This window comes from Odocoileus virginianus, chromosome 10, assembly GCF_023699985.2.
Source record: "Odocoileus virginianus isolate 20LAN1187 ecotype Illinois chromosome 10, Ovbor_1.2, whole genome shotgun sequence".
Classification (NCBI taxonomy): Eukaryota; Metazoa; Chordata; class Mammalia; order Artiodactyla; family Cervidae; genus Odocoileus; species Odocoileus virginianus.
In genome coordinates, this window is record NC_069683.1 from 23518164 (window position 1) to 23531060 (window position 12897).

The 12897-nt window shown below is 36.5% G+C and overlaps 1 protein-coding gene across 2 annotated transcripts in view; it reads right to left on the minus strand.

Moving 5' to 3' along the window:
* Window positions 1–12897, minus strand: part of PDHX (pyruvate dehydrogenase complex component X) — a 71418-nt gene that overhangs the window by 17613 nt on the left and 40908 nt on the right. For both annotated transcript variants that reach the window (XM_020912255.2, XM_020912257.2), the window contains exons 4-5: window positions 8134–8333; window positions 6520–6618 (exon numbers count right to left, since the gene is read on the minus strand). In XM_020912255.2, coding sequence (XP_020767914.1) covers window positions 6520–6618; window positions 8134–8333 — 299 coding nt within the window. The remainder of the gene's footprint in view (window positions 1–6519; window positions 6619–8133; window positions 8334–12897) is intronic.

The following is a 12897-nucleotide window of genomic DNA, read 5'->3' on the forward strand; positions in this document are numbered from 1 at the left end:
GAAACAAATAGGCATTTAGGAACTGTCTATGGAGACGACCACATAGAAAAGATCTGAAGGAGGCCTCCAAGAGGTGATAGCAATCCCTGGACGAGAGCTAGCAAATAAACAAGGGTAAGAGTTCTAATACCCAAGGACCTGAATTCTGCTAACAACCATGTGAGCCTGGAAGAGGGCTCCAACCTGCAGATGAGACCCTACTCCTGGCTGACACCTTGATTTCAGTCTTGTGAGACCATGGGTCAGAACCCCAGCCATGCTGGGCCAGGATTTCTGATCCACAGCACTGTCAGACAGTTAAGTAGGTGTTGTTTTAAACAGCTACTAAGTTTGTTGCAATTTGTCACGCAGCAATAGAAAAGTGACACAGATAGGAATGCTCCAGCCTGGGTGACATCACGGGAGGGATCTCCCGAAGTGTACATGCACATTTTTAAGGAAGGAGAGTCCATTCTTTTTATATCAGGTCCAGAAAGGGATACATGAACTTAACATTAAGTGCAAGTAACTTACTTGCTTCAAAGTTAAAGAGTTGACATTTAAGATAAGCAGTCAGACTGATAAAGAAATTTCAAATCATCCTCGACCTTTAGGTTAGGAAAGAGGGAATAAAAGTGGAAAAATGAGCCTCCTGTGTACGTAGTGTGGTTATGTTAATTACATAATCTTACACCACCCATGTGAGAGGATAGTACTCCCAATCTATAAATAAGTAAGTAGGTTCAAAGAGGTTATAGCCCAGGGAAATCTACTGTAATGGACTATGTGGGAGAGGAGTCTAAAAAAAACTAGATATGTGTATATGTCTAACTGATTGACCTTGGTGTACACCTGAAACTAACACAGTACTGTAAATCCACTATACTCCAATAAAAACTAAAACAAACAGCTTCCATTCCATTTCTAAGTCAGTACTTGTCAAGCACCTACTATTATCCTAGGTGTTGAAAACACATGGATGCGTCCCACCAAGAAGCGTTATTCTAAAGGAGAGTCACACGTTAATCAAGTAAACAAATGAATATATAGTAAGTGAAGAAAATAAAGCAGAGTAATGAGGCTGAAAGTCATGGGTGAGAGGAGGTGTTATTTTAAAACAGGGTGGTCAGGGAAGGCCTGAGGACATATTATTTCTGTGAAGGACATGAAGGAACAAGTCTCAAGAATAGCTGGGAAAAGCATGTGTCAAGGCAGAGAACAGCCAAGTGCATAGGCAGGGAAATTAGGGCTTCTAAGAACAAAGCCCAGTATAGAAGGAGTGCAACGAACACAGCGGAGAAGCTTTACAGAAAAAGCTGAAGAGGCAGGCAGCTAAGAGCTGCCAGGACTGGGACCAAACCTTGGTATGACCAACTCCAAAGCCTCTGTATTTTTTTCACTTTTCTAATATCTATGCAGAGTGTGTCAACTAAACTAAGGCAGAGTCAGAACAAATTTTTCTCATAAGAAAAGACTAGTCTAGAATGGAATAAGCCTACCTCAAACTGACAGCAATTCTGGGACTGAGGAGCCTGCTGGCTATAGGCCATAGGGTTGTAAAGAGTCAGACACGACTAGTGACTGAATATGCATGAGTGCTGGGACTGATGAAGAAATGTTTTTTATCTACCTCATCTATATATGGAGCTAAAAGTAGGACCTCCTGACAAAGGTCCTCCATCCGTCACACGAAATTAACAGGAACATAACTGGAGGCAATGCTGGTGCTCCAAGGTTGAGCCACACCATGGTGGTGATGACAGAAAGACTGAGTGTCCCAGGGAATGAGCTTATGTACTCTTAAGGCTTTTGACCACAAGCTTACTCCTGTTTAGAAGTTAACTTTTAATTTACCCTGATAGGTCAGTTGGTAAAGAATCTGCCTGCAATGCAGGAGACCCTGGTTCAATTCCTGGGTCAGGAAGATCCCCTGGAGAAGGGAAAGGCTACCCACTCCAGTATTCTGGCCTGGAGAATTCCAGACTGTATGGTCCATGGGGTCGCAAAGAGTCGGACACGACTAAACGACTTTCACTCACTTTAACTTATGCTATTTATAACCAGAAGCGCCATTTTTCCAGTTAATTGTGGCAATTTATATGTGAAATAAATGACTGCCCTATATTCGCTAGGGATATATGTCATGAACCAAAACTTTGGCCACACAGATAAAAGTGTGAGCACTGATACAAAAGAAGACCTTTTATTGATTTAAAAAAATGCCTTTAACAAAAGATATTTTGCTTTTAAGAGTTCTTACAAGTCAGTCTAACATTACTAGTCCCTTTTCATCACCTAAGGTAAGTAAATACGTCTCCCTAACAAAATCTATTATTAACCTGGGTTTTAAAGTTTAGCATCAGAATAGCACATACAAAACACACCGATTTTCTCATTCAGGGATCACTAGTGCACTCTCAGGAATCAGTTAAAAGCAAACAAAGCAACAATACAACAAAAAACATGAATACTTGAGGAAACTAAAAAAATCTAAAATAATGCCTAAATACATCTACTTAAAAAAAAATGTTGGTCAGACTAAATAGATACACTTTTGTTTCACTATCAGCATAACTATTACTTACTATTTTTTCAAGAAAAGGCAGTTTAGGTTCATCTATAAGAGTCATTAATCATAAACGAGTAGCAGAAAATCAATTCTGGCCACAGGCTCACAGTAAACTTTTGTTGCTAATTTTATACTTATAAGCCTCATAAAGTATGAATGGTAATCACTGGTTAATAACAGCCAATAATTAAGTTTCTGTCATGCAGAGAATTACTTTAATGATTTCTGTCCATTAAATAATCAGTCTAAGCTTGAAGAATTAGGTGGACATTAAAAAAATTAAGAGAAAAACTGATATATCACCCACTTCTGCAGAAAGGCAGAGGAAGCTTTGGGCATTCATTTAGGGTAGAAACTTCTCTGCTTCTCTACCAGATCCCTTAATTCATCTGGGTGTGCTAAGAATTAGTTCTAAAAAGAAATATCAGAAAACATAAAACATGACTGTCATGCCTACTATACTGTATCTGTGACACTGTGACATGAATATAAGCATTAGCTACCACTATGATTTAAGACACAGATACACCAAAGAAGCCAGGCTGCAGGCCAAGACTAAGTGTGTTCTGCCTCCAACAGCATCCTTGGCACTTGTTTTCTTAAACTTATGTTACATGTATAGGCAAAGTCAAGTCTGTGCTTTTGCACAATATATATTCTGAGCAATATGTCTGCTTAATACAACATTAAAACTGCAACCATGACACTTTGATTTTCTTCATAAACGCAACGGATCAGAAGTAACTCCCTCTTTTCTCCTCTACTTGAATTTTCAGTTGACAAAGTAAGGAGAAAGGATGCCCCTCACTATTTCAATAATGTGTAATAAGGTATTTGGGGGGCAGCTTATGCCAAAGCCTGCAATTTCTCAGTCTTACCAGAAGATAACCTTTCTGTAGATGACATGAAGACAAAATTTTTTCCAAAGCGCACCTCAGTGTTTAACTCAAAACGTAGGTATCTTTAGTGGTATACAAGCATACTTTAAGGATCCATTTTTCTCATAAAATCCTTTGTAATATGTCACAGTTTGAAGACTGAAGGTTTTGAGTCTCTTACGGTAGAGAGTTAAAGAATAAGGGCAGGGAAAGGATCAGGTAATAAGACAAAGATGGCAAAGATATCAAAAACATAACTCTGCAATAGTGCTTCCTTTAGGGTACCCAATAAGATAACACCATCCTATCCTCCTTAGGAAATGTTAGACCTACTATGATGACTTTCAACTTGGGTTTAAAAAAGATCTTTATTCATCATTTATATAATAAGCACACACGGAGAGAAGGGAAAGAGGAAGAAAACTCGACTTCTTTATCCCACTGCTCTCACACCACTGATCTGCCCTCTAAAAGTTCACTAATCACCAACTTCAAGAGCCTTTTCTCCATTCCTCCTTGACTTACATCCATCTCCTAGATACCCTCCCACACAGAAATCTGTGCCTTTTAAAATGTTTCCCAATTGATTATCTCAGTCATAACTTTATCACTTTATTATCAAACCTACATCTCTAGTCCCGAACTGTCTCTCGAGACGCATCTTCACCTCGATGACCCTGATATCTGCAATCTGGCTTGTCAGCACTGACAATAAACGTCAAACCAAACACATTATTCATCAGTCACTCCATCAAGACAAGTGGTTCGGCCAAACCCTTATTTCTATTTATGGGGCCAAGACATCGCCTGGCCCAGGATCCTAAGTACACTCCTTGAGTCATTGCTCTCCTGCTCCATTGTCTACAGACTTCTGGATTTTCTCCTTGTAATGCTGTCTCCATCATTTACATTCTCATCTGTGTTCAGGGACTCATTCTCTCCTACCTGGACCACTTTATGAGCCTATTAACTTATCTCCTTACCTCAAGTCTTCTTCTGCTCCAGTTTATCTTTCACAAATTTGCAAAATTGATTTTTCTATGGTACACTTATTATTACTTGGCATTTCATCAAGTCTTCAACATTTAATGAATTAATATAGACTCTTTATGTTCTTCAGATATACAGGTAAGTGTATCATGTTATAAAGAAAGCTGTTTTGACCCATTTTTACAGAGACTTTTTACTAAGGTATAGGTTGGTAGAAGATTAACAAAATTAACATACAAGTAGCAGATATTAAATAAGGATTGATGTGGGAAAAAACCTAGGCTTAACTACCTATCAGGATTCTTTAATTTTTAATGGTTAAGTGAAACTTGTTAGTTGTTTAACTAATGATTTACTGTTGACTTTCAGCCAGGGGTCAGAACAGCTGATTTCCAACTCATGTATGAGTATGGCACAAACTTCACATTATGTGCTTAAGAAACCAATCAGTAAGGCTGAAGTACAGATAACAGGATATCTGAGAATTAAAGCCATACAGCTTTCATTAAAAGAAATATCCATCAATAAACCACTTCAACGAAGAGTAAAATCATCCAATGAAAATAAAGAAAAGTCACCTGGTCAGGCATTGCCACTGAATAACTTAATAACTTTGCTCTATCTCAACTTGTAAAAATTTTAGCCAATATTACTGATCACTTCTTATCAATATTAGATAAACTGAGAAGAGTTTATTGCTTCAAAATGATAACTTAATTTGAAAATTTTATATTACTCTAATAGAAATGTGGCATACACTACTACGGCAATTTCACATTAGTTCACATGCCTATTTGATTAATCCTTGTCTTCCCCACTAGACTAATTTTCAATAGAGCAGGTGCCATCTATTTCAATATATTATTGAAAGACACAAAACTTAAAATTAATTTAAGATATGATATAGTCCCAATAAAAATATCATAGTCTTCCTGCCCAACCGTGCCAGTGGGGCTAGATAAATTATTTAAAAACCATTGGGAAGAACATAAAGAAAAAAAACAAGAAAACTGGTTTATTGAAAAATAAGAGAAAAGATAGCACTATCAGATTTTGTTTTTCTGGGCTCCAAAATCACTGCAGATGGTGATTGCAGCCATGAAATTAAAAGACGCTTACTCCTTGGAAGGAAAGTTATGACCAACCTAGACAGCATATTAAAATGGAGAAATATTACTCTGTCAACAAAGGTCTGTCTAGTCAAGGCTATGGTTTTTCCAGTCGTCATGTATGGAAGTGAGAGTTGGACATAAAGAAAGCTGAGCACCGAAGAATTGATGTTTTTGAACTGTGGTGTTGGAGAAGGGTCCTGAGAGTCCCTTGGACTGCAAGGAGATCCAACCAGTCCATCCTAAAGGAGATCAGTCCTGAGTGTTCATTGGAAGGACTGATGTTGAAGCTGAAACTCCAATACTTTGGCCACCTGATGTGAAGAACTGACTCACTGGAAAAGATCCCGATGCTAGGAAAGATTGAAGGCAGGAGGAAAAGGGGATGACAGAGGATGAGATGGTTGGATGGCATCACTGACTCAATGGACAGGAGTTTGAGCAAGCTCCGGGAGTTGGTGACGGACAGGGAAGCCTGGTGTGCTGCAGTCCTTGGGGGTCACAAAAAGTCAGACACAACTGAGCAACTGAACTGATCAGATTTTAAAGCTTACTGTAAAATATTTCTAATTAAGAGTCTGGTTAAAAAAAAAAAAATGAGGTACTAATTCATGGATAGACTGATCAATGGAATAGAAAATCTAAAATGAGATGGAAATTGGTTTGATCATACACATGTGATTGCATCATTAGCTCATATAAACTTAAAACAATGCAAAGATTCACCACTCTGCTCACTAATTTTCTCAGTTTATCATCATTTCTAAGATTCTGGCTTAGCTATCAAATTAGAACTGTTTTTCAGTAATGCTGCAATTATTCAAAAAAACCCTTGATAAAATACAATTTTATGCTGACAAAAGCAATTAAAAGTACAAAAGAGCAGTGAATTTCCTTTTAAATCTTACACTGAATAAGTCCTTCTTTAAACACTTTCAAAAATAGATGATCATATAAATACTGGAACTGGGTATTACAAAAAGCACACACATACTCTTTAGTGAATATCCCTCGAGGGCCAGTGGCTGTGCCCTGGTTAGCATCCAGCGCATGCTTTTCCAGAATATTGCGGGCAGCTGGACTTAAACGGAACCTAAGAAGAAAATATAAAATCAAAGGAACCAATTAACACTTACATTTGATTCTAAATGTCAACAGCTTTGATGATAATTAAGAAAATAAAAATGTATAATGAAGCTAAAACAACTCCTACAGACAGTGACAGTCAAATAAGTTAATCTGTACTAACCTGGTTTATTTTAGTAATAAGACATTTTCATACAAATTTAATTACTATTCTAAAATATGATAAGAAACTATATTGTTCCTTCATGTACATTTTATTATAGTAAGATATGTGTAAAATTTACCATTTGAAGCATTTTTAGGCATTTTTATTGAGTGGATTAAGTACAGTAACAACACTCTGCAGCCATCACCACCATCCATCTCCAAAACTTTACCATCCTCCCAAAACGAAACTGCACACCAATTAACAACTCCCCATTCCTTCCTCCCACCAGCCGCTGGCAACCATCACGGTACTCTCTGTCTTTACTAATTTGACTACTCTAGGTAACTCGTAAGTGAAATCATTCATTATTTGTCTTTTTGTGATTGGTTTATTTTACCTACATATCTTCAAGACTCATCCATATTATGTGTCAGCATTTCTTCCCTTGTTAATATTAACATTCCATTGTGTATATATATATGTGTGTGTACAATACACATATATATTGTATATTGAGCTCTAATACCTGTCAGAAATTCAAATGCAGGGTAGTTGGACATGAGTGTTAAAATTCTAATTCCATTTTATATCAGTTATACATTTGAAATTGGAATTCACATTACAGTAATTAGGATTCCATAAATAGGAACACAATATGAAGTTTGGTACACTGAATTCCATTCTGGAATCTTAAAACCTAACTCAGGAATTCAATGCAGACACTAAATATTTGCTTTGCTCTCCACAGGATGTACAGGGCCTTCACAGTACTTGGAATATTTAGGTATTCAATACTATTTGTCTGTGGAATAAACAATGATGGTAAAATAATCATTCCTAGATCTCAGTTTCCTAAGAGAAGAAAGGGAAGATCAGCAACTTCTTACTTAATCTACAAAAATGTTTTAAATAGGATAATGATTAAAATGTTCCAAAAGTTGCATAATCTTCAAAAAAAAAAAAAAATTCAAATAAGCATCCCTTGTGGCTCAGATGGTAAAGAATTTGCCTGCAATGTAGGAGACCTGGGTTCAATCCCTGAGTTAGGAAGATTCCCTGGAAAAGGAAATGGCTACCCACTCCAGTATTCTTGCCTGGAGAATCCCATGGACAGAGTAGCCTGGTGGACTACAGTCCATGGTGTACGGAGTCGGACACGACTGAGAAATTAATACTTACCATGTTCACATTTAGATCAGAAAACAGATTTAAGAAAGTACCACTTTGTAGAAGGGAATGTCAACCCAGTTCAGTATTTTTGCCTGGAGAATTCCATGGACAGAGGAGCATGGCAGGCTATAGTCCATGGAGTCTCTAAGAGTTGGACATGACTGAGTGAATTTCACCGTCATTTATTCAAATAAACATACTCACTGCAGTTTTCCTGGTGCGTGTTCCTTCTTGACAGGGGTAGAAATCTGTGGTTCCGGTGAGGGGGGAGGCACTGATGGTTTTGCAGCTGGTGGTGGAGGACCTATATCTTTAGGAATTTCAACATGTTTCCAATCTTCTCCTTCTTCAACTAGCAAACCAATCAGTGAACCCAACCGTATATTTTTAGATCCTTCTGCCACCTATATTTAAAAAAGAAAATAATTGCAGAGAAAGACTCATGATTTCGTGAAGTAGTTTATTCTTTGGATAATTCTGTACCTGTTAGAAATCTCTCTTAAAATGAGCTAAAACTGATATGTGAGCTGGCCTACCTCCTCCCATCCACTCACCATGTTCCTTGCCTATGTTCCCTCACTTACCCCCTTCCTTCACCACGCTCCTCCTTCGTTACTAATGCTAACTCCTGAAATTAAAAAAAAAAAAAAAAAAAAAGAACAGAGAATCTCTCCTCTTTCTGACAGGCTTCAAATACGTAAGAGCTACCATTACCGTCTTCCTTTTGATGTCATTCAGTACAAATCTAAAATAAGAGTTGTAGTTACATATCTTAATTATTTGTCTTTCCCAATAGTTTCCACAATGGCTTAGGAATTCCAATACCTCATAAGGGATTAACTCCTTCAAATAAGTCATATGCACTAAAATTAAAGTAAATCTTTTCAGTAAACTTAGTCTCTGAAAAAAAATGTCCCATTGTATGGATGGAATTGATTATTTACTTTGGTTAACAATAAGTGTGTGTGTGCATGTGTGCGCTTAGTCTCTCAGCTGAGCCCAACTCTCTGCGACCCCATGGACTGTAGCCCATCACGCTTCTCTGCCCATGGAATTTTCCAGGCCAGAATACTGGAGTGGGTTGCCATTCCCTTCTCCAGCGGATCTTCCCAACCCAGGGATCGAACCCAGGTCTCCTGCATTATAGGCAGATTCTTTATCATCTGAGCCACCAGGGACGTCCATAGTAAGTGTCCTTTCCATATTTCTCTTTCCCTTGTATGTACAATTACAAAAGCAAAGACATAAAGTAAAACCTCATGGATTTTCTAAGTGTATGAGAAACATGGTAATATCTTAGCTAACCATTCTTTCATAGATAACATCAATTAAATGCATAAATAAAGACAAGATGCTTTTTTAATGCAAATATTTTAAGCATTGTGGCAGGATTAATTTATAAAGAAAAGGTTGATTCTTGTTTAATTATTAAAAGAAGTCCCAAAGAACCTTCAGATGATATTATATGTTCAGTACTGGAAGAAAATGTCATTCCTTTAAAATGTTCTATTATTCTCTTTCAATTACTTTAAATAAGATTCATTAGAGACATACTTTAATGAATAATATACTGTAGGATGTTCACTAATATAGTAATTATAAATAAAAGTGTAACAGAATGGGGTTGACATTTCTAAGTAACACTAATTTTCATGCTTATTAGTATATGCACTATTAAAATAATAAGTTTTGAGAGTTAGGAAGCTTCCTAAACTTACTAATTACTGATGGAGCAAAATACATATAAAAAACTGGTATATAAAACTAAATAAAGATGTTTAATAAACAGCAGCTGAGGAAAAATGATAAACAATCTAAGAACAATTTGTTTGTCATGTACTAAAAAGTTTTACTTCTTTGGACTGCTTATTTTTTTAAACTATGTCAAAAAGATGAGTTAAGATTATTAATAGGTTAACATTTTTTCTTCTTTTAAAAATGTCTATTTGTTTGCTTATGAACTGCTAACTCAAAATCACAAAGTAAAATGACCAATTTTCTTAAAATATTGATAGAAGGAAGTATTAAGTGATATGAAGTCCATCTGATGTTCATTCCTATCAAAACTGAACCAGCAACAGGATCAATAGTCAAGTTCAAAAAACACCACTCAAATAAAAAGCATATTTAAAAAAAGGGAAGGTTTATCCTAGAGATATCAACAGGTTTCTGAAATCAGATATCATACTGAATCTGAAACTGACACCTCACCTTCTGCTTCATTTATTGCAATAAACCATATAAATGATTCTGTATATACCCTACCAATTTATATCTTCAGAAGTGGGCAATAATGAGCATTTAGTATCATTTTTCTTTTCACCATATCTAAGTATTAAGTAAATTTTATTTTTAACTACTCATATTTTTCCATTAAAAAAGGACATGATGGAACATGAAACCCAAATGCAACGAACAATGGTATACTACCACATAACTTGAATATACTAATAGAAGGTAAAATAAAACAATGTCTATTATAGTTCCATTTAAAGCCACACTAAAGTCACTTAAAGATCTTCAACTTAAAACTTAAAGATCACTTCTCCTTTTCTATCCCCTTAGTGCAGTAAGAGATCTTTTAGAGGCGTGCTAGTTTCCTGTAGAGATTTGCTGGCGTTGTAGTCAGCAAATATTTAAAATTGATGAAGACTCAGTAACAAGAGAATAAATTATGCTCTCTTCAAAGCTGTGTTGAGAAACCAAACGCGTCTCTGTTACTGCTCCCCGAGTTAGGGCTGTGGATGTGCTCTGCTCTATGAGAGAATCTGGAGTTTAATGACACCTCAGAGGCCCAGGTCTTTTCCCAGGCACTGACTTCCTTGATCAAAACTCTCTCCTACGCTTGTGTCACTGATTTCTTCATACTAAAAGAAAGAGTTTTACACTTAGTTCTGCTAAAACAGCTCAATAAAGCTCAAACATTGGCTCTAGAGTCTGTCATTAAATTAATAGGCTCCCCTCCCAATTTTTCACAGGTTCCTTGGGTTTCAATGCTGGCTCTGCTACTGACTAGTTATGTGACCTTGGTGAGGTTTATCTTACCCTGCCTGCTTCTTCATCTGTAAAATGGAAATAATAATAGTTACTACTTCAGAGTTATTATATGAAGTAAATGAGTTATATATAAGACACTTAGAATAGTACTAGACATCTAGGAAATGCTCCATAGATGGGAAAGATTACAGTGATGTTTTTCTCCAAGTTATTTTTTTTTTGTATAGCATATATATACATGTATTTATTTAAATTCATACCTTATGTACATATAGATGGACATATTTATTTCTCTCCTTCATTTTTTTCAACTTATTGCCCCCAAGGTCCATCCGTGTTGTTACAAATGGCAAGATTTCGTTCTTTTTTTATGGCCAAATAGTATTCCATTGTGTATTTATACTCCAGTTTCTTTATCCATTCACTCATTGATGGACACTTAAAGGGTAGTTTCTGTATCTTGGCTGTTGTAAATAATCCTGGAGTAAACGTGGCCGTGCAGATATCTTTTTGAGTTAGTGTTTTCTTTTTCTTTGGGTAAATGTGAGAAGTGTAATTGCCGGATCATATGATAGTTCTATTTTTAAATTTTAGGAACCTCCATACTGCTTCCCACAGTGGCTGTACCACCAAGAGTTTATACTCCCACCAACAGTATACAGGAGTTTCCTTTTCTCCACATCCTCACCAATACTTGTTTCTTATCCTTTTGATAACAGCTATTCTAACATTGTGAGGTAATACCTCATTGTGGTTAGGTTTGCATTTCTCTGATGATTAATGATGTTGAGCATCTTTTCATGTAACTGTTGGCCATCTTCATGTCTTCTTTGGAAGAATGTCTATTCAGATCTTCTGCGCATTTTTAAATTGGATTGCTTTTTTTCTATTGAGTTGTATGACTTCTTTATGTATTTTGGATATCAGCCCCTTATCAGATATATGCCTTACATATATTTTCTCCCATTCTGTAGGTTGCCTTTGCATTTTGTTGATGGTTTCCTTTGCAGTGGAGAGCTTTTCTGTTTGATGTAGTCCCACTTGTTTATTTTTGCTTTTGTTGCTTTCACTTTTTTGTGTCAAAAAATCATAGCTGAGACCTGTGTTAAGGACCTTACCAAGTTAGGGTTAGGGTTATTTTAAAACAAAAAATATACTCAACATGGATCAAGCAGGAACTACAGGGAAGTGCCCCTCACTGCTAAAGGTTGGAAATTCATACAAAAAGGCCCAGCCATGAGGCTGGCCGCACTAGAGTGTAAACAGCAGCATGCGAGACACCAAGGTGGTGATATGTATTTCTCGATAAACACACACATACACAGAGTCTGAATTCCATCCCTAGGCCCAGACTCCTAGTATGAGTTCTCTTTATCAGAGACACCCCCACAAGCTGAAATGTATTATCTGCAAAAGTATTAAAAGACAGCCCCTCTGGTAAGCTCACCAGTATACCCAAGGATATGAGATACTGAAGACACAAAATATCTACAGAAGTACTTGCCAGGAGAGAAATTGTTTGAGGGGGTTCATGCCATTAAAGGTGCTCATAAGTACTGCCTGTTTTGATTCTGACATTAAAAAATAATCAGTAAGTTAAGAAATTATTTAAATAGTTTTCTTCTTTAAAACAGAACAGCTTGAGAGTTGCTAAGTGAGGACTGAAGGAGCACACACAATGGTTAGTAGAAATGAGTCGAGTCACATGATTGACTGGTTTAAAACCAGTCCAGATTTTCCCATCATAGTTTGAACCATTATACAGTTTGAAATTTTTGTTCTTTAATATATATATTTAACTTAAATGCATAATGAAGAGTGGTTTAAAAGGAAGATATGTAAGAAACAATGAAGCAGAAAACAAATCAATGACAATCTAAGATGCAGAGTGGAGAAGAAACACTTAAGTCCTTGAATACCAGTTTGCCTGGCACTCAAGCTGGGCACTGTTCTTGCACAGTATTAACTCAT